Source organism: Onychomys torridus, chromosome 22, assembly GCF_903995425.1.
Source record: "Onychomys torridus chromosome 22, mOncTor1.1, whole genome shotgun sequence".
Classification (NCBI taxonomy): domain Eukaryota; kingdom Metazoa; phylum Chordata; class Mammalia; order Rodentia; family Cricetidae; genus Onychomys; species Onychomys torridus.
The window spans coordinates 19,171,473-19,196,558 of record NC_050464.1 but is presented as its reverse complement, the minus strand read 5'-3'; the positions used below and the strand labels follow the sequence as shown (position 1 = coordinate 19,196,558).

General features: G+C 49.6%; 2 protein-coding genes across 8 annotated transcripts in view; one reads left to right on the top strand and one right to left on the bottom strand.

Moving 5' to 3' along the window:
* LOC118572581 (general transcription factor II-I repeat domain-containing protein 2) overlaps positions 1-15,832 on the top strand; it is a 39,370-nt gene extending 23,538 nt beyond the window's left edge. For 3 of the 7 annotated variants that reach the window (XM_036172303.1, XM_036172304.1, XM_036172298.1), the window contains 7 exons: positions 790-846; positions 3,326-3,388; positions 5,718-5,795; positions 9,615-9,698; positions 11,443-11,626; positions 12,054-12,082; positions 14,005-15,832. In XM_036172303.1, coding sequence (XP_036028196.1) covers positions 790-846; positions 3,326-3,388; positions 5,718-5,795; positions 9,615-9,698; positions 11,443-11,626; positions 12,054-12,082; positions 14,005-15,581 — 2,072 coding nt within the window. In that variant the 3' untranslated portion in view covers positions 15,582-15,832. The remainder of the gene's footprint in view (positions 1-789; positions 847-3,325; positions 3,389-5,717; positions 5,796-9,614; positions 9,699-11,442; positions 11,627-12,053; positions 12,083-14,004) is intronic. The other 4 variants (XM_036172299.1, XM_036172300.1, XM_036172301.1 and 1 more) reach the window with 4 other exon arrangements.
* Positions 15,833-20,595: 4,763 nt separating this feature from the next.
* The window catches only part of Ncf1 (neutrophil cytosolic factor 1), a 5,396-nt gene continuing 905 nt past the window's right edge, over positions 20,596-25,086 (bottom strand). The window contains exons 2-7 of the mRNA XM_036171633.1: positions 24,867-24,989; positions 24,461-24,568; positions 22,322-22,439; positions 21,670-21,777; positions 20,976-21,121; positions 20,596-20,788 (exon numbers count right to left, since the gene is read on the bottom strand). Coding sequence (XP_036027526.1) covers positions 20,670-20,788; positions 20,976-21,121; positions 21,670-21,777; positions 22,322-22,439; positions 24,461-24,568; positions 24,867-24,989 — 722 coding nt within the window. The 3' untranslated portion in view covers positions 20,596-20,669. The remainder of the gene's footprint in view (positions 20,789-20,975; positions 21,122-21,669; positions 21,778-22,321; positions 22,440-24,460; positions 24,569-24,866; positions 24,990-25,086) is intronic.

Below are 25,086 nucleotides of genomic sequence, written 5' to 3'. Positions count from 1 at the left end.
GACCAGGCTGGACTCGCTTTTCGAGACAGGGTTTCTCTATGTAGCTTTGGAGCCTGTCCTGGACTAGCTCTGTAGACCAGGCTGGCCTCAAACTCACAGAGATCCGCCTGGCTCTGCCTCCCGAGTGCTGGGATTACAGGCGTGCGCCACCACTGCCCGGCTAAAACAATTTTTTAAGATAGGAAAAAAGGACTTTGTAGTGATACAGTTGTTTTTAGGATCACCATGCTTCTGTAACTCCCCATTTTAATGATTGTTGTTGTTTTTTTCTTTTTGGTTGTTTTGTTCATTTGTTTGTTCGAGACAGGATCTTACAAAGCTCAGGCTGGCCCCAAACTTACTGTGTCCTAGAGGATAATCTTGAACTCCTGATCCTCCTGCCTCTACCTCCTAAGTGCTAGGGTTATAGGTGGGCACCCCTCCTAGTTTTATGTGGTGCTGGGAGAAGATCCAGGACTTCCTGCATACTAGGTAAGCACTCTGCCTGCTGAGCACATCCAAGTCTTTGAAATGTTTCCCTTGCATTCAGTGACTTCTAAATGTTTTATTACAGTTTTATTTATTTATTGGCAGGGAAAGGCAGGGAGTGTCAGTGTGCTTGAGTGGAGATCAGAGGACGATTTTCAGGAGTCAGTTCTCCCCTTTCGTAATATGGGTCCTGGGAATCAAACTCAGGTCATCAGACTTGCCTGCAAGCACCTTTACCTACTGAGCCGTCTCCATGGTCCCAGTGACTTCAGTATGGGTTGCATTTCTCACTGAGCTATAGATGGCTTATTCTCCTTCCAGGAAGCCAGCATTCTTCCACCAGCAGTGAAGTCACAGAAATGGAATTACCCTCTGAAGGTTAGAAAACAAAGCGTCTCCTCCCCTTAAACACGTGGGAAATAAAGCTGCTTCCTGGTGTGCCTGTCCTAGGAAGAAGCACTAAAGGCTGTGTGTTTCCTGTTCACAATCCACAAGTGGGAACCTCATACTGGTGTGGCCTGTAGCCTTACCACAGTGCTAGATCTTTTTGTTGACAGAGGATCTAGGTAGCCCAGGATGGGGCTCACCACGTAGCCACTGGCCTCAAACTTGGATCAGTCCTGTCCACCCCCAAGTATAGGAAGAGGGTGTAGAAGCCCACGCCCTTCTTTTCTTCTCTTCTCTCTCTCTCTCTCTCTCTGTCTCTCTCTCTGTCTCTCTCTCTCTCTCTCTGTCTCTCTCTCTCTCTCTCTCTCTGTCTCTCTCTGTCTCTCTCTCTCTCTTTCTTTTTGTTTTTGTTTATTTGTTCTCTGTTCTCTGAGACAGGGTTTCTCTGTGTATCCCTGGCTGTGCTGGAACTTGCTCTGTAGACCAGGCTTGCCTCAAACTCAGGGATCTGACTGTCTCTGCCTCCTGTGTCCTGGGATTAAAGTCATGTGCCACCATGCCAGGCCCTCCTTTTTCTTTTTGTTTTTGTTTTTGATTTTTGGTGTTTTTGAGACAAGGTCTTACTCTGTAGCCCTGGCTGGCCTCAAACTTACAGAGATCCACCTGCCTCTGCCTCCCAAGTGCTGGGATTAAAGGACTTTTTTCAGAACACAGGCTTTGAACATACACTTCAGGCTGGCTTCAAACTTGAAATCCTTCTGCCTCAGCTTCCTTAGAGCTAGGATTAGATGTGTGGACCATTATATCCTACATCTTTTTTTCCCTAAATCCTAGTAATTCAGAATGTTGGTTTTATTGGTTTGGTTTTCGAGATAGGGCTTCAGCCTTGGCTGTCCTTGAACTCACAGAAATCCATCCCCCCCCCCCGCCCCCCCCCCCCAACTCATGTAGATTCACCTGCCTCTGCCTCCTGTAGTGCTGGGATCAAAGGTATATGCCACTACCACCTGGCTCATTTTATTTTTAGTGGTGTGTGTACATGTCTATGCACTTGGGTTCAGGTATACACAGGGTCTAGACTAGGGTGTCAGATCCCCTGGAGTGTGAGTTTCTGATGGTTGTGAGTGCTGGGAACCAAACTTGGATTCTCTGTAAGAACAACAATCTCATTAAGGGGTGGGAGGGTGGTATACAACCTTAATCCTAGAACTCAGGAGGCAGAGGCAGGTGAATCTACATGAGTTCCAGGACAGTCAGAGCTACACAGAGAAACCCTGTCCCCCTCAAAATAAATAAATAAATAAATAAACACAAAAACAATAAAAATTAAAAAAAAAAAAAAAACCAACAGCTGAGTCATCTCTCCAGCAACCCCTCCCCACCCCAAAGTAATTCCTTACAAAATTAAGAAGTACTGTGACCACATGATATCACACTGCACTAGGTAGAGGACTCAGTGTCCATGGATGTGAGCAGCACTATGTTGTTTAGTAATACTCAGTGTCCATGGATGTGAGCAGCTCTATGTTGTTGGTAATATTCAATGTCCATGGATGTGAGCAGCTCTATGTTGTTGGTAATACTCAGTGTCCATGGATGTGAGCAGCTCTACATTGTTGGTAATACTCAGTGTCCATGGATGTGAGCAGCTGTATGTTGTTGGTAATACTCAGTGTCCATGGATGTGAGCAGCTCTATGTTGTTGGTAATACTCAGTGTCCATGGATGTGAGCAGCTCTACGTTGTTGGTAATACTCAGTGTCCATGGATGTGAAGAGTTTGATATTGTTTGGTAGTATGTGAAAATATCTGTCCCCTCATCCTTTATAGGAGAATTCCACATGAGGTCATGATGTTGACTTTTGTGGAGACCAGGTCTGATGTAGCCTAGACTATCCATAGACTTCTTTTTGTAATTAAGGATGACCTTCAATGTCTGATCCTTACGCACTGCTAGGGGTGGAACATGCTTTCTACTAACTGAGCCAAGTCCCCCATCCTGAAATTATCCACCAGATGATTATATCTCTGACAAAATTAAAATTCATTGTGTGTTTACTATGTACAAAACATATGTGAGATTTCAAGCATGGGGCTGGAGAGCTGGCTCAGCAGTCATGAACACTTGCTAATCTACCAGAGGACCTGAGTTCAGTTCCCATCAGTCACATAGCTGCTTACAACTGTAACTCCAATTCCAGGAGATCTTGACATCTTCTGACCTCTGCATGAATTGCACACACATAGGCACATATAAGCATTCAAGCAAATACTCATATACATAAAATAAATCTTTTTTAAAAATTCTAAAATGAGGCCATCCTGAGCTATAAAGTGAGTCCTTGCCTCAAAACAAAACAGAACCTCAGGGTGAGGATAGATTTGGGTGAGGGGTGGGATGGGCACAGTAAACTGTTGGAACCTGAGGTTACTTAATAATGAATGTCATTTTAGACCTTTTCTTTTCAAGAGTCTACTCCACTGGTCTCTTCAGGGATAAATGAGGACCCTGAGGCTGATGTGAAAATGGAAGGTGAGTCACCAGGAACACCATGGTTGTCACATGATCAGAGTGGCTTTCACTGTTTCTGAAACGATTATTGTAGGATGGAGATCGAAGCCAGAGTGTTGTGTGTTCCCATTCATGCGTGTGTTGGGTGCTGTGTTGATTTACATTAGAATGCCCCCACAGGCTCATATGTTTGAATCCTTGATCCCTAGTTGGTGGAACTGTTTAGGAAGGATTAAGAGGTGTGGCCTGGGTGGTGGGGGTGTATCACAAGGGGTGGACTTTGAGGTTTCAAAAGCCCACACCATTTCCAGTTCTCTCTGCCTTGTGCTTGTGGATCAAGATGTGAGCTCTTAGCTCCTGCTCTAGCACCATGCCTGCCTGCCTGCTGCCATGCTCCCTGCCATGATGGTTATGGATTCTTACCCTCTGAAACCCTATGCCCAATAAACTCTTTCTTCTATAAGTTGACTTGGCAACAGTGTCTTATCACAGCAATAGAAATTTTTTTTTTAATGTGGAGCTGATGATCGAACCCAGGGCCTTGTGCTTGCTAGGCAAGTGCTCTACCACTGAGCTAAATCCCCAACCCCCAGCAATAGAAAATTAACTGAGACAGATACCCATGTCTCTGTGCATGTGGAGGTCATAGGACAACTCTGGAGTCACTTCTCTCCACCTTTATGTGGGTTCTGGGGACCAAACTCAGGTCACCAACTTTACAGGAAAAGTACCTTTACCCACTGAGCCATCTCTCTGCCCCCCCCCAATATGAATCATTAATAGTCCTCTCTTTAACCATAGTTAAAATTAACACTTGTGGATTTGGTTTGTGGGGGGGTCACTGTGTGGTGTCCTCACCCTCCATTTGTGAAAAACCAGCAAGAACACTTGGAGCCCTTAGTCCTGATACTCTTACCTTTATGACAAGAATAAAAGACTTGCCGGGCGGTGGTGGCGCACGCCTGTAATCCCAGCACTCGGGAGGCAGAGGCAGGTGGAGCTCTGTGAGTTCGAGGCCAGCCTGGTCTACAGAGCTAGTCCAGGACAGGCTCCAAAGCTACAGAGAAACCCTGTCTCGAAAAACCCAAAAAAAAGAAAGAAAAAAAAGAAGAAGAAAAGACTTAATGATAGCGACTGTCTCCTTAATGGGTGAACCTCAAGAATCAGTCATTTTGAAGATGTTACCATGTGTTTCATTACGCAGAATTGGACTAGCTTGACACTCGCTCAGAAGACCTCATACAGGGATGTGATACTGGAGGAACCTTGCACATGGTTTTTCTGTGGTTGTTTCCAAACTAGCTCTGATTGTTGAGCTGAACACAGGAAAGAGGCAGAGTTCTCTCAGTCAAAGGAAGCCTTAAGCAGAGGGGCTTGGAAAGCAGGCATCACAGGGTACCTCTAAAAACAAACAAAATACGTTCTCCAAGCCAAGGGGACAGTGTGTGCAATGAAAGTAAATGTCTCTCCAAGTCAGCTGTGCAAAGACAGGAAGAGAGGTTAACTCCAGACCCGTAGCCATGTATATTTCCACAGACGTAATGCCTTTCAACTCTTTAAAGTTGTTCATTGTGATGTGCAAAATAAGTGAATAAATACAGCAGGGAGCATCGGGTGAGAATCAGGTAAAGTCCCGCCCTCCTTGGTCATCCTGTTAGGTTGCAAAGTGTAATACCAGTCCCTGCCATCCATCCACCTGGCATGTAGTGACTGTCACAGTGCCGTGACAAAATGCCTGACTAGAGGGACTGCAGAGATGGCTCAGCGGTTAAGAGTGAGTGTTGCTCTTCCGGAGGACCTGACTTTGGTTCCCAGCACCTATGTCCAGTGGCTCACATCTGCCTATAACTCCAGCTTCAGGGCATCTCATGCCCTCTTTGGCCTCCACTGTGCTCACATAGACACACATTCATACACATATTTTTCTAAAAAAAAAAAAAAATCAGCAACTTAAAGGAGGAAGCATATCTTGTGGCTCACAGTTTGAAGGGATACAGTCTTTCATAGTGTAGAAGGCGCTGCAGCCAGGACCTGAGGCGGCTGGTCACATGGCATGCACAGTCAGGATGCAGGGAGATGGATGCTGGTGCTCAGCTCACTTTCTCCTTTGTATTCAGTCTGGGCCCCCAGTCCCTGGGGTGGAGCCCCAACATCAGGATGGAGCTTCCCTCAGTTAAACCTCTGGAAGCAGCCTGGAACACCTTTACAGTCGGCCATCCCCACCACCACCACCACCACCCCACACTGTTCTCGGGTGTAAATAAAGCATCCGATCTGCACTTCTCATCAACTACCGGTATTTTGTAGAGATTTGCTGACTTTCTGTCCATCCTAACTCTTCTCTCTTAAGGAAATGCAAACCCATCCAACCCTGCAAGCTCTGCAGCAGGCGTCGAAGATCTCAGGATCCTACAGGTGGCAGCTCCAGGTAGGACACCCAGTCACTGTCACCATTTATGTCACATTGTTCTTTTCTTCCTTCCTTCCTTCCTTCCTTCCTTCCTTCCTTCCTTTCTTCTTCTTCTTCTTCTTCTTCTTCTTCTTCTTCTTCTTCTTCTTCTTCTTCTTCTTCTTCTTCTCCTCCTCCTCCTCCTCCTCCTCCTCCTCCTCCTCCTTCTTCCTCTTTTTTTTTTTTTTTTTGAGACAGGGTTTCTCTGTGTAGCTTTGCACCTTTTTCCTGGAACTCACTTGGTAGCCCAGGCTGGCCTCGAACTCACAGAGATCCACCTGGCTCTGCCTCCCGAGTGCTGGAATTAAAGGCGTGTACCACCACTGCCTGGCTCTCTTTTTTTCTTCTTTTGTTTTTGAGACGAGTTTCTCTATGTAACAGCTCTGGCTGGTGTAGAACTCTGGTTTTTTGAGACAGGGTTTCTTTCCTGGAACTCACTTTGGAGACCAGGCTGGCATCGAACTCACAGAGATCCTCCTGCCTCTGCCTCCCGAGTGCTGGGATTAAAGGCATGCACTACCACTGCCTGGCGTAGAACTCAATTTGTAGACCAGGCTGGACTCAAAATCACAGAGATCCTCCTGCCTCTGCCTCTCGAGTGCTGGGATTAGATATTTTTCTTTTTGTAAAGATTATTTTCCTAGCCAGGTGGTGGTGGTACATGCCTTTAATCCCAGCACTTGGGAGGCAGAGGCAGGAGGATCTCTGTGAGTTTGAGGCCGGCCTGGGCTACAGAGTGAGTTCCAGGAAAGGCACAAAGCTACACAGAGATACCCTGTCTTGAAAAACCAAAAAAAAAGATTATTTCCCTTTCATTATGTGTATGTGTGTGTGTGTCTCGTGTGAGTGCAGTGCCTGCAGAGGCCAGTAGAGGGCATTGGATCCCAGTTGTGAGCTAGCTGCCTTGTGTGGGTGTTGGGAACTGAACCTAGCAAATGAGCCATCTTAACCAATGAGCCGTCTCTCCAGCCCTGTGTTATAGTCCCCATTTTGTCTTAGCGATTTTCTGATGGGTGTTAGTCTCCTGGTGCTGTGGTCCTGGTTCACTGTAACTAGAGTGAGAGTTGGTGAACATCTAACACCTTGCAGGTATCACACATCGAATCTGTATAGCTTCTCCTAGCCAAGCCCAGGTTCTACCTGGAAAATCCATTCTTACAGTCAGCTTCATGCTCCCAGGAAGTCAGAATTGGCTCAGGAGGTACTGTGTATTGACTTCTGGTCACATAAATCATCTTTTCTCCACGTGTGTATAAGCTCCTCCTGGAAACTAGGAGAGCAGTCTAGTTACATGGTTAGTCCAAAGTAGGAACTGAGCTTGTGGGGGCAGGGGACATCTGGTTATATTTAATTTACTCTGTGTGTGTGTGTGTGTGTGTGTGTGTGTGTGTGTGTGTATACATAATGTTTATTCTATGTGTAGTGTGTGGGCCTGAGTATGTGTGTGTGCACTACATGTATGTAAGAGTCCATGGAAGTTAGATCAGGTTATCGGATCCCCTGGAACTGGAGTCACAGGAGCTTCTGAGCCACCATGTGGGTGCTGGAAACTAAACCTGGGTCCTCTGCAAGAGCAGTAAGCACTCTAGCCCTATTCCCAGAATTATTTTAATGCGCTGTTTTATACTTCTTGAATTTTGAGCTACACAATTGTTTTAGTTACTCAAAGGTAAAATTAGAGAAACTTAGAGCTGATGATCTCTCTCAGCAGGTAAAAGCCTCTGACTATCTAAATTCCTCCCCAGGACCCACAGGGTAGAAGGAGAGGTCCTCTGCTCTCCACATGACACCCTGCCCAAAAAATAGTAAAAATCAGAAGTTTTGAGTATTTTGCTTATTTATTTATTGGCTTTTGTTTGTTTGTTCATGTTGTTGTTGTTGTTAGACAGGGTTTCACTGTATTGTGTGGCCCTGGCTGTCTTGGAGCTCACTATGTCAACTAGGCTGGCCTCGAACTCACAGAGATCTGTCTGCCTTCCAAGTGCTGGGATTAAAGGTGTGTGTGCCACCACACCTGGCTTATTTATTAGCTTTTTTTTTCCTAAGTATTTTATTGATCCAGGACAGGCACCAAAACTACACAGAGAAGCCCTGTCTCAAAAAACCAAAAACCAAAAAACAACAACAACAACAACAACAACAAAAAACTTATTTTATTTATTTATTTATTTATTTATTTATTTATTTATTTATTTATTGGCTCTTTTTTTTTTCCCTTTTTGAAACAGGGTCTCATGTGTAGTCCAGGCTAGTCTTGAATTCAGAGTGATCCACCTGCCTCTGCCTCCTGAGTTTGGGGATTAAAGGCATAGCTACCACACCTGGCATTAAAATTGCATTTATTTTTAATTTGTCTGTATTTGTTTTCTGTGTATGAGTTTCACCTGTGTGAATGTATGTGCACCATGTGCGTGCCCACCACTCCTTAAGTTCAGATGAGGGTAAGAATGGTTGTGGGTGCTGGGAAAGGAACCCGGTCCTCTGCAAGACCAACAAATGCTCTTAGCAGCTGAGTCTTCTCTCTGGCCGTTCCCAGACACACTTCCACCCACCATCTTTCTAAAATTCATTTTTTCTTTTTTTATCTTTTGGTTTTCCAAGACAGATTTTCTCTGTGTAGCCCTGACTGTCTTGGAAATCACCCTGTAGACCATGCTGAACTCAAACTCACAGAGATCTGCCTGCTTCTGCCTCCCAAGTGCCAAGATTAAAGATATGCACCACCACACCAATCTTTTAAAAATTTTTTTTAAAGTAAGAGCCAGGGATGGTGGGGCATACCTTTAATCCCATTACTCAGAAGGCAGAAGCAGTCAGATCTCAAATTCAAGGCCAGCCTGGTCTACAGAGTGAGTTCCAGGACAGCAATGGCTACAGAGAGAAATGCTGTCTGGAAAAAAATAAATGTTGGAGTATTGGAAATATTCCTTTCTCGTTCGAGCGTCATTTCTTTTTCTTGTCATGTTGCGTGGGCTGAGGCTTGTGCTGCAGTGTTGAAGGCAGTGGTCTCCTGCAGCACTGATGATGCCCGAGGAGCGGCAGCAGCAGCAGGGATTGGAGACAGCTCAGGCCTGAGAGGGAGTACCTCTCTTGCACAGGACCTGGTTTGGTTCCCATCCCACATCTGCTCTCAACCCCTTCTAGTCTGGGGGATCCCACACCCTCAGCAAACGGCTTGCGCATGCATGCGGCACACACATAGACACAAATCATTTCTTTAAAGTAATATGGGCTGTGTCTCTATAGGGTTGTCATTGGGAAAATCAATCATCTGTAATGGCTTCCATTTTGTGCATTTCCCAGATGCTCAGTTATTGTGCTCAGGCAACCAGATGACAAGATGGGTGTCTTAGTTGGGGTTTCCGTTGCTGTGAAGAGACACCGTGACCACAGCAACTCTTAGAAAGGAAGACATTTAATTGGGGCCGGCTTACAGGTTTAGAGGTTTCATCCATTATCATCACAGCAGCGTGCAGGCAGCCGTGGTGCTGGAGAAGTTGCTGAGAGTTCGACATCTTGATCCACAGGCAGCAGAAGGAGACTGTGTACCACACCAGGCATAGCTTGAGCGTAGGAGACCTCAAAGCCCACACTTCCTCCAACAAGGCCACACCTCCCAATAGTGCCACTCCCTATAGGCCAAGCATTCAAACACATGAGTGTTTGGGGCCCTTACCTATTCAAACCACCATAGCTGGTAAAGTGCCAACAAGCATTTCTGCTAATATCTGTCTTGGAGGAAAAAAAAATATATGAATGAGTGAATGAGCCTGGTTTGTTTCTCCAAATTCTTTGTAGATAATGAGAAAGAGAGACTGTCAGGCATTGAGAAAATTAAACAGCTTCGAGAACAAGTGAACTACCTCTTCAGCAGAAAATTTGGTAAGCTTCTGTCTTGTTATATACCCAAAACATATGTATTTGTTAAATTGTGTGTGTGTTGGGGAGGGGGGCGGTGTATGTACATGTGAGTGCAATGTCCTTGGAGGCCAGAAGAGGGTGTCAGATCCCTTGGAGCTGGAGTTACAGGTGGTTGGGAGCCACAGTTCATGGGTGATGGGAATCAGACTCCGTCTTTTTTTTTTCTCCCTCAAGACAAGCTTTCTCTGTGTAGTTTTGCGCCTCTCCTGAATCTAGCTCTGTAGACTAGGCTGGCCTCGAACTCACAGAGATCAGCCAGGCTCTGCCTCCCGAGTGCTGGGATTAAAGGCATGCGCCACCACCGCCCAGCTCAGACTCAGTCTTTTGGAAGAGCATCAAGTGCTCTTAACTGCTGAGTCATCTTTCTAGTTCTGTACTCTCTAGATTTATAAACGACCTGCTCCACCACGTTTTGAAGTACTGAACATTGAAAGTACTCTAGTCCTGTTCTAATCTCTAGCCAAAATACTTTTTCTTCTTACGTACTTATTTTTGAGACAGGATATGGCTATCCAGCCTAGGCTGGTCTTGAATTCCGTCAAGACATTCTTGCATCAGCCTTGAAAAGTACCAGAAGTACAGGCCTGTGCCGTTACAGGTATTTCTAAAGTCTCCACAGAGTAAGCAGTTCCTGAATTTCTGTTGCTCCTGCTTTAGCCTCCTGAGTAGCCGGGATTCTAGGCCTGTGTCACTGGGCTCAGCTCAGTCACTGCTGGGTTTGGCGACAGCATGTCACTTCTGTCGCCCCAGCTGACTTCCGACACTTAGACTGGGGGATCTTACTCCCAACTACTCAAGTAGTTTATGTGTGTGTGCCTGTTGGAGCCCATTAAGTTTCCTAGTGGCTTTACCTGCAGGGTGATTGGACACGGGCCCAAGTGTCTGAGATGGTCTGCACTTAGCTGTGCTGGGGGGAGGTCTTTTGCTCCACCCCTTGGCATGCCTTTAAAAACCCTAGGGCAAAGCCAGATGGTGGTGGAACATGCCTTTAATCCCAGCACTCGGGAGGCAGAGCCAGGCAGATGGATCTCTGTGAGTTTGAGGCCAGCCTGGTCTACAGGGTGAGATCCAGGACAGGCACCAAAACTACATGGAGAAATCCTGTCTAAAAAAAAATAAAAAATAGGACTGGAGAGATGGTTCAGCAGTTAAGAGCACTGGCTGTTCTTCTAGAGGTCCTGAGTTCAATTCCCAGCAACCACATGGTGGCTCACAGCCATCTGTAATGAGATCTGGTGCCCTCTTCTGGCCTGCAGGCATACACGCAGGCAGAACACTGTATACATAATAACTAAATCTTTTTTTTAAAAAAAATTTTAATTTAAAAAAGTAAAAACCCTAGGGCAGAGACAGTCAGGGCCTGCTGGATTAGGATCCTGGCCCTCCTGAGGCTCTGCTGTGCCTTCTATCTGTTTCTCGCCCCTCTATCCTTCTATCTAATTGTTCCTGCTGCTCCCACTCAAGAGTACCCTGGGGAAAAGTGGGGGTGGGATGGCCCCCCACATGTGCCTCCAGGTCCAGCTCAAATCTTGGCATTAAAGACAACGCATGGGCAGCCTGGCATGTAATCCAAGTACGTGGGAGGCTGAGACAGGAGGATTGCTATGAATTCAAGTCCAGCCTGAGCCACCATAGACCCTGACTCAAAAAGCAGAGTTTTGGAAGCCACAGATTCATCCAGTTTACACCCCACCTCTCATCACAGGGGAGGCCATAGGTGTGGACTTTCCTGTGAAGGTCCCCTACAGGAAAATCACCTTCAACCCGGGCTGCGTGGTGATCGACGGCATGCCCCCCGGGGTGGTGTTCAAAGCCCCCGGGTACCTGGAGATCAGCTCCATGAGGAGGATCCTGGATGCCGCGGATTTCATCAAGTTCACCGTCATTAGGTGAGGAGTCCCAGCTCCACAGGAGGCTGAAGCTGGAGATGGGCAGCTGCCCAGTGGACAGCTCAGGAACTCGCCGGGGAGTTCCTGGGTGGGAAGGAGCCGCACCTCATTTGGGAGTCAAGATGTTCCAAGGCATTTCCCTCTCTTTGGCTTTGGTGGCTGTGTCAATTTTGATGGTACCCAATTATTTATGAGGGGCTTTATCATGCACGTGTGTGGGGACAACATGTGGAGGTCAGTTCTTCCCTTTTCCCGTGTGGGCCCCTCAGTCAGGTCTCAGGTTTGGCAGCAAACATCTCTCTGGGCATTGTGGGTAATGAGCGCCCTCAGCCTCGCTTCTGACTTTGCCTAGCATTGAGTTGACACCGCCAGCTAGCTGGGCAGAATGAAAACAAGCTTTCCCTCTTTCTCTTGTGTCTCCCCACAGACCACTTCCTGGACTTGAACTTAGTAATGGTGAGTACTCTACGAAGTCAGAACACTGCAGGACACGGTGCTCTGTGGACAGAGTCCCATGTCTGCAGCCTGGAGCCTTCCAGTAAAGCACAAGGCCTTTCAAGTGTGCTTGTTTTGTTACGGGGCTGGAGATGACACCCAGGGCCTCACACGTCCTAGGCAAGCACCCTGCCTCTGTTCCACATCCACAGCCCTGGCTTACATTTCATTTTAGTTACCTTTGGTTTGGTTGGTGTTTGTTAATTGTTTTAGACAGTCTCAGTGTGTAGCTCTGGCTGGCCTGGAAACTCCCCGATGATCCACCTGCCTCTGCTTCCTGAGATCAGGGATACAGGTATGCACCACCACACCCAGCTGTTTGGTGTTTTGAGACAGTGTCTCATTCCTGCAGTCCCAGACTGGCCTAGAACTCACTCTGTAGTCCAGGCTGGCTTCATACCCACAGCAATCCTGCTATTTCCACCTCCCAAGTGCTAGATTACAGACTCGTGACACCATGCCTGGTTTTATGTGTTGTTAGATATCCAAGCCAGGGCTTCATACATAGTAGGCAAGCACTCTACCACACCCCAATCCCATTTTCTTCTCTTTTCTTTTTTTTTTTTCTTTTTCAAGACAGGGTTTCTCTGTGTAGCCCAGGCTATCCTGGAACTCACTCTGTAAACGGTAGATCAGGCTGGACTTGAACTCACTGAGATCCACCTGCCTCTGCCTCCCAAGTGCTAGAATTAAGGCTTGAATGTTCCCAACTACTTTTTTTTTTTTTTTTAAGATTTGTTTATTTATTATGTATACAGCATTCTGCCTCCATGTCTCCCTGCAGGCCAGAACAAGGCACTAGATCTCATTACGGATGGTTGTGAGCCACCATGTGATTGCTGGGAATTGAACTCAGGACCTTTGGAAGAGCAGCCAGTGCTCCTAACCACTGAGCCATTTCTGCAGCCCCCGCCCAACTGTGTTTTCTTAAGATAATCTTCATATCTGTGTTACCTTTATAGTGGCTTCAAACACCAACACATAGCCAGGTGTGCTGGCCTATGTCTAGTCTATAATGTTGGCACTAGGGAGGCTGATCCTGGAGAATTAACTGTATGAGTTCTAGGCTAGCCTGGTCTACAGAGAGAGGCCACATCTCAAAAAGCCAAAACAAACTCAAACCCCACCAACATATGCACACTTAACCACACTACTCACAGGAGGTAGGTGGGGGTCTGAGTCTACCCTGGGTCTTTTGAGATCTACAGCAGGTTAAGTCATGTATCTCCTCTGCTTGGTAACTACTTTAATATTTCTAATCTCTCTTGGAAGTTAGGCAAAGTGGCACACACCTGTGATCACAGCACTCAGGAAATTGAGGCAGGAGTCCTGCTAGGCGTTCAAGGCCAGCCTGAGCTACAGAGTAAGGCAGCCTCTCAAAAAAAGCCTGAGAGAGAGCCAGGTGTTGTGGCTCAGGCCTTTAGTCCCAGCACTCAGGAGGCAGAGGCAGGCGGATCTCTGTGAGTTTGAAGCCAGCCTGGTCTACAGAGTGAGTTCCAGGATAGCTAGGGCTAGGTAGAGAGACCCAGAGAGAGGCTGGGCATGGTGGCACATTTGAGAAGTGGAGGAGGCAGGGGGATCAAAATTCAAGGTTGGGGGCTGGAGAGATGGCTCAGAGGTTAAGAGCACTGACTGCTCTTCCAGAGGTCCTGAGTTCAATTCCCAGCAACCACATGGTGGCTCACAGCCATCTGTAATGAGATCTGGCGCCCTCTTCTGTGTACATAATAAATAAATAAATCTTAAAAAAAAAAAATTCAAGGTTGGCTAGCTAGTGAGTTTGAGGCCAGCTGCGGGAGGTATCAGGAGACCCTCTCTGAAAAATACAATAAAACAGGGAAAGCTAGGGAGTCGCAAAACCACCATTCCATGTCTCTGTAAAGTGGGAAAGCGGAAGATTGACCTGGAGGGCCGGGTGTTTCAAGAAAAGTGGGAGCGAGCCTATTTCTTCGTGGAGGTGCAGAACATCCCCACGTGTCTGATCTGCAAGCAGAACATGTCGGTGTCCAAGGAGTACAACCTGCGTCGTCACTACCAGACCAACCACAGCCGGCACTATGACCAGTACTCGGGGCCAGCGCGGGACGAGAAGCTTCGAGAACTGAAAAGGGGGCTGCGCAAGTACCTCCTGGGGCCCTCGGACGTCGTGTGCCCCGAGCAACCACTCTCCAACGCAAGCCCACCCGTGAACACCGTGACGCAGCCCGTGGAAGACCTGACTGTGAACTTGCGGAAGAAGTTGCGACAGAAGATCCAGTCGTTTGTGGCGTACTCCATTGCCATCGATGAGATCACGGATATCAACGACACCACCCAGCTGGCCATCTTCATCCGCGGCGTCGATGACAACTTTGACGTGTCCGAGGAGCTTTTGGACACGGTGCCCATGACGGGCGCCCAGTCCGGGAATGAGATATTCCTGCACGTAGAAAAGTGCCTCAAGAAATTTAGTATTGAGTGGTCCAAGCTGGTGAGCGTGGCCTCCACTGGCACCCCGGCCATGGTGGATGCCCACAGTGGGCTGGTGACGAAGCTCAGAGCCAGGGTGGCCTCATGTTGCAAGGGAGCTGACCTCAAGTCCGTGCGCTGTATCATTCACCCCGAGTGGCTGTGCGCCCAGAAGTTAAGGATGGGCCACGTCATGGACGTGGTGGTGGACTCGGTGAACAGCATCTGCTCCCGTGGCTTGAACCACGGTGACTTCACGACACTGCTCTACGAGCTGGACACCCAGTATGGCAGCCTGCTGTACCACACGGCGCTCAAGTGGCTGGGCCGGGGGCTGGTCCTCAGGAGGTTCTTCGAATCCCTGGAGGAAATCGACTTGTTCATGTCTTCCCGGGGCAAACCCATGCCCCAGCTCAGCTCCCGGGACTGGATCCTGGACTTGGCCTTCCTAGTGGACATGACGACGCATCTCAACACGCTGGACGCCTCCCTCCAAGGCCATTCGCAGATCGTGATACAGATGTACGACTTCATCCGGGCCTTCCTGGCAAAGCTGTGCCTCTGGGAGACGCACCTGGCCAGAAACAACCTGGCCCACTTCCCCACGCTGAAATCGGTTTCTCGGAGCGAGAGTGACGGGCTCAACTACATCCCCAAGATCGTGGAACTCAAAGCTGAGTTCCAGAAGCGGCTGTCGGACTTCAAGGCCTGGGAAAACGAGCTCACCCTGTTCAGCTCCCCATTCTCCACCAAGATTGACAGCGTGAGCGAGGAGCTCCAGATGGAGGTGATCGACCTCCAGTGCAACACGGTGCTGAGGACCAAGTACGACAAGTTGGGCGTCCCAGACTTCTACAAGCACCTCTGGAGCAGCTACCCCAAGTACAGGAGCCACTGTGCCAAGATGCTGTCCATGTTCAGCAGCACCCACATCTGCGAGCAGCTCTTCTCCATCATGAAGCTAAGCAAGACGGAGGCGCAGTGGGGCTCGGCGCTCCAGGCAGCGACGTGAGGGAGGAGAAGGCTGGAGCCTGAAGCCCCAATACTGGGAAGGCTAAGGCAGGAGGATCTGAGCCAGAGTTTGAGGTCAGCCTGGGCTCCGTATCAGTATCAAGACCCCAGAGAAAGTGCTGGAAGAGAAAAGGAAGGAATGGAAATTGTGTGGAGACCTAGAATGTTCCAGTCCTAATAGGTTGTGAGATGAGAACAGCAGACTTTTTGTTTGTTTGTTTGTTTGTTTGTTTGTTTGTTTGTTTGGAGCTGAGGACCGAACCCAGGGCCTTGGGCAAGCTCTCTACCACTGAGCTAAATCTTCAACCCCGAGAACGGCAGACTATTAAACCTCTTGGTTTACTAAAAGAAAAGTCCTAATTGGGATCCTAATTTGCATATCACACCTGTTTGGATGACATTTGATGCCTGGCTATAGTTCAGTAAAAGGCATAACGGAAGTATTGTCCGTGGTTGGTGCCTCTTGTTCCTGACTGACCTGTGTTGTTCATAATGCAGTCTTCAATAAACCCACTGTGAAAGATGTGCGTGTGTGTGTGTGTGTGTGTGTGTGTGTGTGTGTGTGCGCGTGTGCGCGTGTGTGTGCTGAGGGGTGTACGCACAGACATTTTACCAGCTTGTGGCCTGTGGTCTACTAACCTTTCGAATTTAAGGACGATTGTCTAGAGATACTGTCCTGTATTCTACAATTCCTGAGCTGTGTGCCTGGAGCTAGACCTGTCAGGAGGGAGAAAATGAGAGTAACTAACACAGGGTTTAACAGGTAAGTGGAGGCTTAAAGGCTGCCTGCCATCTCCTTCCTCTCCCCTCCTCTTCCTCACTCTTCCTCCATCCTTTCTCTGCCCTTCTCCCTCCTCCTCCTCGACAGAATTTTTATTATGCAGACCAGGCTGATTTAGCCTTAAAAGATCTGGGATTACAAGCCAGGCGGTGGTGGCGCACGCCTTTAATCCCAGCACTCAGAGACAGAGCCAGGCGGATCTCTGTGAGTTCGAGGCCAGCCTGGTCTACAGAGCGAGATCCAGGACAGGCCCTAAAGCTACACAGAGAAACCGTGTCTGGGGGAGCGGGGGGATGGAGGAGATCTGGGATTGCAGGAATGCTCCAGAATCTTTTACCCTGTAGTGTGACTTGGGACCCTGTGGGGGCTGACAAGCACTGCCACTGTGGAAGAGGATGGACTATGTGGGAGTGTTCTTCAGTAACCATGGCAATGAGATGTCTGCGGAGTTGTATGGCCAGATCAATGAGGAGGGAATTGGCCTGGAGACTGGTTCTTTTTTTTTTTTTTTTTTTTTTTTTTTTGGAGACAGGGTTTCTCTGTGTAGCTTTGTGCCTTTCCTGGAACTCACTTGGTAGACCAGGCTGGCCTCGAACTCACAGAGATCCGCCTGGCTCTGCCTCCCAAGTGCTGGGATTAAAGGCGTGTGCCACGACCGCCCAACGGAGACTGGTCTTTGATGTGCTGCTATTTCTTGAGACCAGGCATTGATGTCCATCAGTCAAAGCATGGGGCTTAAAGAGGCCCAGACAGGGTTGGGGATTTAGCTCAGTGGTAGAGCGCTTGCCTGGCAAGCACAAGGCCCTGGGTTTGATCCTCAGCTCAAAAAAAAAGAGGCCCAGACAAATTCAACCCAGAAGGACACACCCATCTAATGAGAGTGAATCCAGTTCACACACCATAAAATGTGGTCCAGCTAGCCAGGCATGGTGGTGGCACACACCCTTAATCCCAGTAATCATTAAGAAAAGGCAGGTAGCTTTCTGAGTTTGAGGCCAGTTTGGTCTACTGAGTGAGGACAGCCAGGGCTAAACAGAGAAATCCTGTCTTCAGAGAGACAGAAATTGTGGTCCAAAAAACCATAGGCCCAAGCTGGTAAGGTCCTAAGTGGCCTCTGCCCCCTCCCTGATGGATTTACCCTATGGAAACTTTCCTGGGCTGTGGACTCCTTGTCTCTGGGGAGACTCAAAGACACTGAAGTAAGCCCAGCACAGTGTGTGCACTCAGGGAGACTGATGCTCAGCAGCCTGCCTAGCTGGCGACCATGGGCATGACGTCCTTGCGCTCTCTAAAGCTTCCCTGCACACACAGGCCTTTGGGCTGCCTCCCTGGTCAGCACATGGCAGGAGTTGCCAAGGCTGTTACAACATCGGCAAGATCAGAAATAGAGAAAAACAAATGGGGTGTGTGTGTGTGTGTGTGCCTGTTTTCCAAGAAGAAAAGTGAGGAAAGCATTTCATGTTGTATTTATTTGGGTTTGCATTTTTAAAATATATTTATGTGTATATGCGTGTCCCTGAGTGTGTGTATGTGCAGCACATGTGTGTGTGCAATAGCCCTTGGAAGTCAGAAGAGGGCGTCTGGTGCCCTGGAACTGGAGTTGCAGATAGTTGTCAGCTTTGATGTAGGTCTTGGGAGCTGATCTTGAGTCTTTTTGATTGTTTGTTGTTTGTTTTTGTTTGTTTTTCAAGACAGGGTTTCCTTGTAGTTTTGGAGCCTGTCCTGGATCTCGCTCTGTAGACCAGGCTGGCCTCGAACTCACAGAGATAGATCCACCTGCCTCTGCCTCTGCCTCTGGAGTGCTTGGGCTAAGGGTGTGCACCACCACGGGGCTTATGTTGCATTAAACAGTTGTGAGCATGAATAAACGAGGGTGGAGCTGGGGCAGGGCCTAACTCTTCCAGTTTTGTGTGACAGTGCTCAGTGCCTAGCTTTCTCAGTGGGCAGACTGTAAAATCTCCACCCAGTGTGCTCCAGGAGCTTCCTCAGGCCTCTCAATTCTCTGATGATTGAATTATTGTCCCAAATCATCCGTACACTGGTTAGTTTTCACACATCTCTGCAGGGACCAGCATAGTCCATGTTCGCTTAGCCCCGGCCAACCATTTGAGACCTTCATGACCAAAAACAAACAAACAAAAAGACACATACACACACACACACACACAAAAAAAAAAAAAAAAAAAAAAAAAAAAACCCAAAACCGTTGTCTGGGGGACTAAACTCTAGGCTTCATGTGTGCTAGGCAGGGGCTCTTCCACTGAACCATACCCCAGCCCCTCACTGGGGGATTCTAGGCAGGTGCTCTACCACTGAGCCACGCCCCAGCCCCTCACTGGGGGATTCTAGGCAGGTGCTCTACCACTGAGCCACACCCCAGCCCCTCACTGGGGGATTCTAGGCAGGTGCTCTACCACTGAGCCACACCCCAGCCCCTCACTGGGGGATTCTAGGCAGGGGCTTTACCACTGATCCTCATCCCCAGCCCCTTATTTTGAAATAGATTCTCCCTGAGTTGTTCAAGCTGTCCTGGAATTTGTGGTCGTCCTGTGTCAGCCTCCTGAGCAGCAGAGATGACAGGCCTGCACCACCAGACCCTGTTAGGAACATTGTCTTTTTTTGCAAGATGTGTGGCTCCATTCTGAATCTTGGTTTCTGTCTTAGTTAAGGTTTCCATTGCCGTGACAAAACACCATGACCAAAAGCAGGTTGGAAAGGGTTTGTTTGGCTTACACTTCCACGTCACTGTTCACCATCAAAAGAAGTCAGGGCAGGAACCTGGAGGCAGGAGCTGATGCAGAGGCCATGGAGGGGTGCTGCTGACCGGCTTGCTCCTTGTGGCTTGCTTAGCCTGTTTTCTTATAGAACACAGGACCACCAGCCCAAGGATGATGGCCCCACGTACTATGGGCTGGGCCCTCCCACATCAATCACTAATTAAGAAAATGCCTTACAGCTTGATTTTTTTTCTTTTTGTTTTCTTTCAGGACAGGGTTTCTCTCTAGTTCTAGCTGTCCTAGAACTTGCTTTGTAGACCAGGCTGGCCTTGAACTCACAGAAATCCACCTCCTGCCTCTCAAGTGCTGGTATTAAAGGCGTGCGCCACCACACCCAGATTTACAGCTGGATCTTATGGAGGCATTTCCTCTTTTGTGCTTGCTAGGCAAGCACTCTTCCACTGAGCTAAATCCCCAACCCCTAATAGTTTTAAATGTGTATTTATTTTTATTTTATGTTCATTGGTGCTTTGCCTACATATATGTCTGTGTAAGGGTGTCAGATCCCCTGGAACTGGAGTTACAGACAGGTGTGAGCTGTCATGGGGATGCTGGGAGTTGAACCTGAGTCCTCCGAAAAGCGGCTCAGCTCTTACCCGCTGAGCCATCTCTTCTGCCCCATGGAGGCATTGTCTCCATTGAGGTTCCCTCCTTTCAGATAACTCCAGCTTGATTAGCCAGCACCATTTCCTTACCTTTGGGGAGGGAACCATTCTCAAGGTCTTAGAACACGAAAGTGGTGGGCACTGTCCACTAATGACTGCTGCTTTCCGTCATAACCCCCTAGGACCCACTATGATGCCAAGATTGCATTTTGGCTCAACACGATCTCAAATTCACTCCATGGCCCAGGCCGACCTTGAACCTAACAGCCCTTCTCTTGCCTCTTGGTTCTGAATTTACAGACATGAGCCTGAGTTCCTCCCAGATGCTGGGACGCTGATACACTCGATTATGGGGTGCAGGGAATGGAAGCCAGGCCCTGGGTGCATGCTAGTCAAGCACTCTACCAGCTGGGCACTTCCTGTAGGGCAGTACTTCTCAGCCTGCCTAATGCTGCGACCCTTGAAGAGTTCCTCATGTTGTGGTGACCCCCCAACTATAAAATTATTTCCATAACTACTTCATAAATGTCATTTTGCTACTGTTATGAATCATAATGTACATATCTGATTTTTCCCACGGCCTTAGGCGACCCCTTTGTAAGGAAGGGTCTTGACCCACAGGTTGAGAACTGTCTTACTAATGCACTTGGCCTTCCTTCTGCAAACTTGCTCTTAGCCAAGACTAAAGTAACATGCAACGGGACCTTTCTCCGTTCCTGCAAACTCCCCCCGGCCCCCCGCAGCGCTCACTGTCCCCTCCCATCTTATCAACATCCTTGGAGCAAAGCCCAGCCCTGTCCTTCGCTGCAAAGTCTCAGTCCACTCCAAACAACATTTATTATGGCAAGGGAGGAACCTCTGACCCTAGGCTATATACAAGTACATACAGGGATAGGGATGGGACGCCTTCTGACGGCCACGCGCCCTCACACAGCAGACGCCAGCTTCCGCTTGGTGCTCTCTGTGCACCGGTGCAGGATGAGGTCGGCGCTGGGACGCGGGGGCACGGCGGGCTGCGCCTTGGTGTTCGGGGTCGGCGTATTGTCTGCAAAGGAAGGTCGGGACCATGAGGGTCCGCCTCCTAACCCTAAGCTACACTTATTTTCTAGTCCGGATCTCCCCCGACCTCCCACTTTGTGCCACCCGTCTTGGTCTTGTCCCGCCCCTTGCACCCGGGGCCCTTAGGAGTTAGCTCCGCCCCCAGCTCTGGCCCCGCCCCCTCTGGCTCTCACTCTTGGCGCCTGCTGCGCTCTGCGGCCGGGGTTGCGCCGGGCGACGGCGCTGCTGCTGGAATCGGACGCTGTTGCGGCGATAAGCGTCCTGGCTGAGGCGCTTCCGAGAACGCTGGTGGATACTCTGCGCGTTGCGGATGGTCGACCTGGCCCAGCAAGATGGAGATGTCAGCACCCCGGAGTCCCTGTCCCCCCGGGACACGGAGTGGACGCCCCTGGGACCCCAAGCCTGGCTTGAGAAAAAGTAGAGTGCGGAGAGACGGTGGCACCCTGAAATCCTAAGTCTGGCTTCTGCCAGTGGGTGCAGAGGGACTGTGGCACCCTCTCAGGTCCTAAGCCTATTTTTAGCAAGTGGGGTGCAGGCAGGAGGAACTGCAAGAACTGGGGGGTCACAGACCTTATCCTGTTTCAGAGCCCGGGCCTGTTTTCCATGCCGGCTCTGGCCATCAACATGTCCTTACTCTGAGACTGCCCCGACCTCACGGACCATCCCAAAGGACTCTAAGCATCACGGGCTCCTCTCTCTCTGTTCCTCTTCCTTCCCTTCTAGCCTTCCCCTCCATCCCTGTGTCTGCCACATCTAGCAACACCGAAGACACAGCCCTAAACTTCGTAGGTACCTACCCTGCCAGGAACCTATGACCCTCCCTCAGGTCTCCCTCAGGCCTGCCCATTGCGGGGGCCCCTCTCTCACCTGCGCGGTGGTGCCCCGCGGCCTCGGATCTGCCTCTGGGCCTGGGTTATCTCCTCCCCAGCCTTTTGCAGATATATGGATGGGAAGTAGCCGGTGACATCCCCTTTCCTGCAAGACGACCACACTGGAGGCTCAGGCAGTCATGAGGGGGGTGTGCACAAAGCTGGAGGGCTTCAGGGTGCCTCAACCAGGGGGACCAATGCAGGCTAAGAGATTTCAAACATCCACACCCAAAAGGCCAGCCTGTTCCCTCATCTGTAGCAACACAAGCCTCCCCCATCCCCAGCCCTCCCTTCCAAGTCTGGGCAGGGGGAGGAAGTTAGATGTGTGTGCTGTGGACACTTTTAAGAGTCTCCATGTTGGCTGGGCGGTGGTGGCGCACGCCTTTAATCCCAGCACTCGGGAGGCAGAGCCAGGTGGATCTCTGTGAGTTTGAGGCCAGCCTGGTCTACAGAGTGAGATCCAGGACAGGCACCAAAACTACAGAGAGAAACCCTGTCTTGAGTCTCCATGTCATTTTCCTTCTTGTTTGCTTTTTGGTTTTGTTTGTTTGATTTCGGAAGGTCCTGGAGAGGAAAGCTCCAGAATCACACAGCCAAGTCTGCTCAGAGCCCACCCAGGTGGACGTATGCAGGGGGAAGGGCTCTCTTACCTGACCACCCACCAGCCATCCAGGAGCTTATGAATGACCTCGATGGCTTCACCCTCGGACAGGGACACTTCATCCTCTTCCATAGCAGTGTAGGCTTTGATGGTTACATAGGGCTCACCTGGTCCACGGAGGGAGCACCCAGTGAGGTGAGAGTCTGTCTACTCAGCGCCCAGCATTCTCCTCCCTCCTCCCTAGGAGCTGGGCTTCCTCCAACTGTCCAGCAACCACCACAGACACACAAGTCCCTCCTCAGATCTATTCCTCTTTGAGTTCCTTCTCTGGGTTTTTAGAGATTTTTATTTTAAACGATATAAGGATGGGACCAAGGGTTTGCTACATGCAGTGAAAGAACTTTACTGCTGAACCGTGTTAAACATGCCCCTCACTGGGGAATTCTAGGCAGGGGCTCTACCACTGAGCCACACCCCAGCCCCTCACTGGGGGATTCTAGGCTGGTGCTTTACCACTGAGTCACACCCCAGCCCCTCACTGGGGGATTCTAGGCAGGGGCTCTACCACTGAGCCACACCCCAGCCCCTCACTGGGGGATTCTAGGCAGGGGCTCTACCACTGAGCCACACCCCAGCCCCTCACTGGGGGATTCTAGGCAGGGGCTCTACCACTGAGCCACACCCCAGCCCCTCACTGGGGGATTCTAGGCAGGTGCTCTACTACCAGGCTACACTCACAACATTGTGTGTGTGTGTGTGTGTGTGTGTGTTGTGTGTGTTGTGGGTAGGCACACTGGTTAGGTGTTTTGTCACAAGCTGTCATCTGGGAAGTGGGAACCTCTCTTGGGGTTCCATCAGAATGGGTTGTAGGTAAGTCTATGGGACATTTTCTTGACTAGTGGTAGATGTGAGTAGACTCAGCCCACTGTGGGCAGTGACACCCCTGGACAGGTGGCCCTGGATTGTATAAGAAAGCAAAATGAGCAAGCTAATAAGCAGCACCCCTCCACGGCCTCTACCCGAGCTCCTGCTTCCAGGTTCCTGCCCTGCTTGAGTTCCTGCCTGACGTCCCTCAGTGACGGACTGTGACCCGGAAGTGTAAGGGAAATAAACCCTTTACTTCCCCAGCCTGCTTTTAGTCATAGTGATGATCACAGCAATAGGAAGCAAACTAGAGGCAGGCACACACCTTTAATCCCCAGCACTCGGGGAGGCAGAGCCAGGCGGATCTCTGTGAGTTCAAGGCCAGCCTGGGCCACAGAGTGAGATCCAGGAAAGGTGCAAAGCTACACTGAGAAACCCTGTCTCAAAAAACAAAAACAAAAATAAAAAAAGAAAGAAAAAGGAAGAAAAGAAAACTAGAAACACACACACACACACACACACACACACACACACACACACACACACCATTTTTGTAGCAGGGTGTCTCCATTTTGCTGACTGGGTCATGCTCTGCAGCCTGCCTATGCAACCTTAGACTTGAGCACCTCCTGTCTGAGGTCCTGAGTAGCTGAGGTGACAGGAGTGAGGTGACGTGCCCCATCACACCCACGTGGAATTGCTCAATCTTTTTTTTTTTTTTTTTTTGCCGGATCTGAGGACCGAACCCAGGGCCTTGTGCTTGCTAGGCAAGCGCTCTACCACTGAGCTAAATTCCCAACCCCCGGAATTGCTCAACTCAGTGCAGACCATTCAAACCCTGGAGCTGCCAGTTTCCCCCTTGGGCATCGATGATGAGGCTACCTCCAGGAAGCCCCCCTTTCCAGCCTCAGTCAGCTCAGCTTTCTGCTCCCTCTCCCTTGTACCAGGCTCCATGCTGCTCACAGGATCCTCACTATCTTCTCCTCCCTGTCCCTCTCTCTGCCTCCTATTTTTCTTTTCTTTGCTTTTTTGGTTTTTTTTTTTTCTTCGAGACAGGGTTTCTCTGTGTAGTTTTGGTGCCTGTCCTGGAACTCACTTGGTAGCCTAGGCTGGCCTCGAACTCACAGAGATCCTCCTGCCTCTGCCTCCCAGGTGCTGGGATTAAAGGTGTGCACCATCACTGCCCGGTGCATCCTATTTTTCTAACAGTATCACCATCTACCCAGGTCTCCAAGCTAAAAATAACGGAGGAATACTGGCTTCTTTGTGTCCCCTTCCTCTCCTTCATCCCACACCCCATATTGCCTCAGAGGGCAGGAAGCACCTGCGTAGTCAGGATCCGGGTCCTCTGCCTCATCGGGACTGTCAAGGGGCTCCAGGTAGGATGCAGGGACCCAGCCTCTCTTTGTCTTCATCTGGCAAAACCACCAGCCTATGTCAAGAGCACAGAGAGGTAAGCGAGGGGTGGTGCTTGGCAGCTTTCTTCAGCCACAAGGGTGGTGAGGATTCAGAGAAGGGAATGCCCAATGCTCATCATGTCCCCAGACTCCACCCCCGAATCCCACCCTGGGAGTATGAGCTCAGAGCCCTCTGCAACGAGCAGGTAGCACGGCACTCCTAATTGCAATCCAGGCAGGGGATAGGCCTGAGGTGGAGGCCAAAGGCTGGTAGAGCCCCTGCATGGAGTTCAAGGCTCTGTCACCCCAGGCTGGGGGGGGGGGGAGCCTGACCGCTCTCGCTTTTCTCCACGACGTCCACCACGTCTCCAGTAGCCACGGTCATCTCCGTGCGTGAACTCTTCTCATAGTCAGCAATGGCACGGTAGGTTTGAAGGATGATGGGGCCCGTGATGTCTGCACAGAGCGGGGACAGGGTGAGTGGACATAGTGGGCTGTCCCCTTCTGGAATATTCTTTTAACTGGGCAAGGATGTGTTACGTTTGATCTCGCG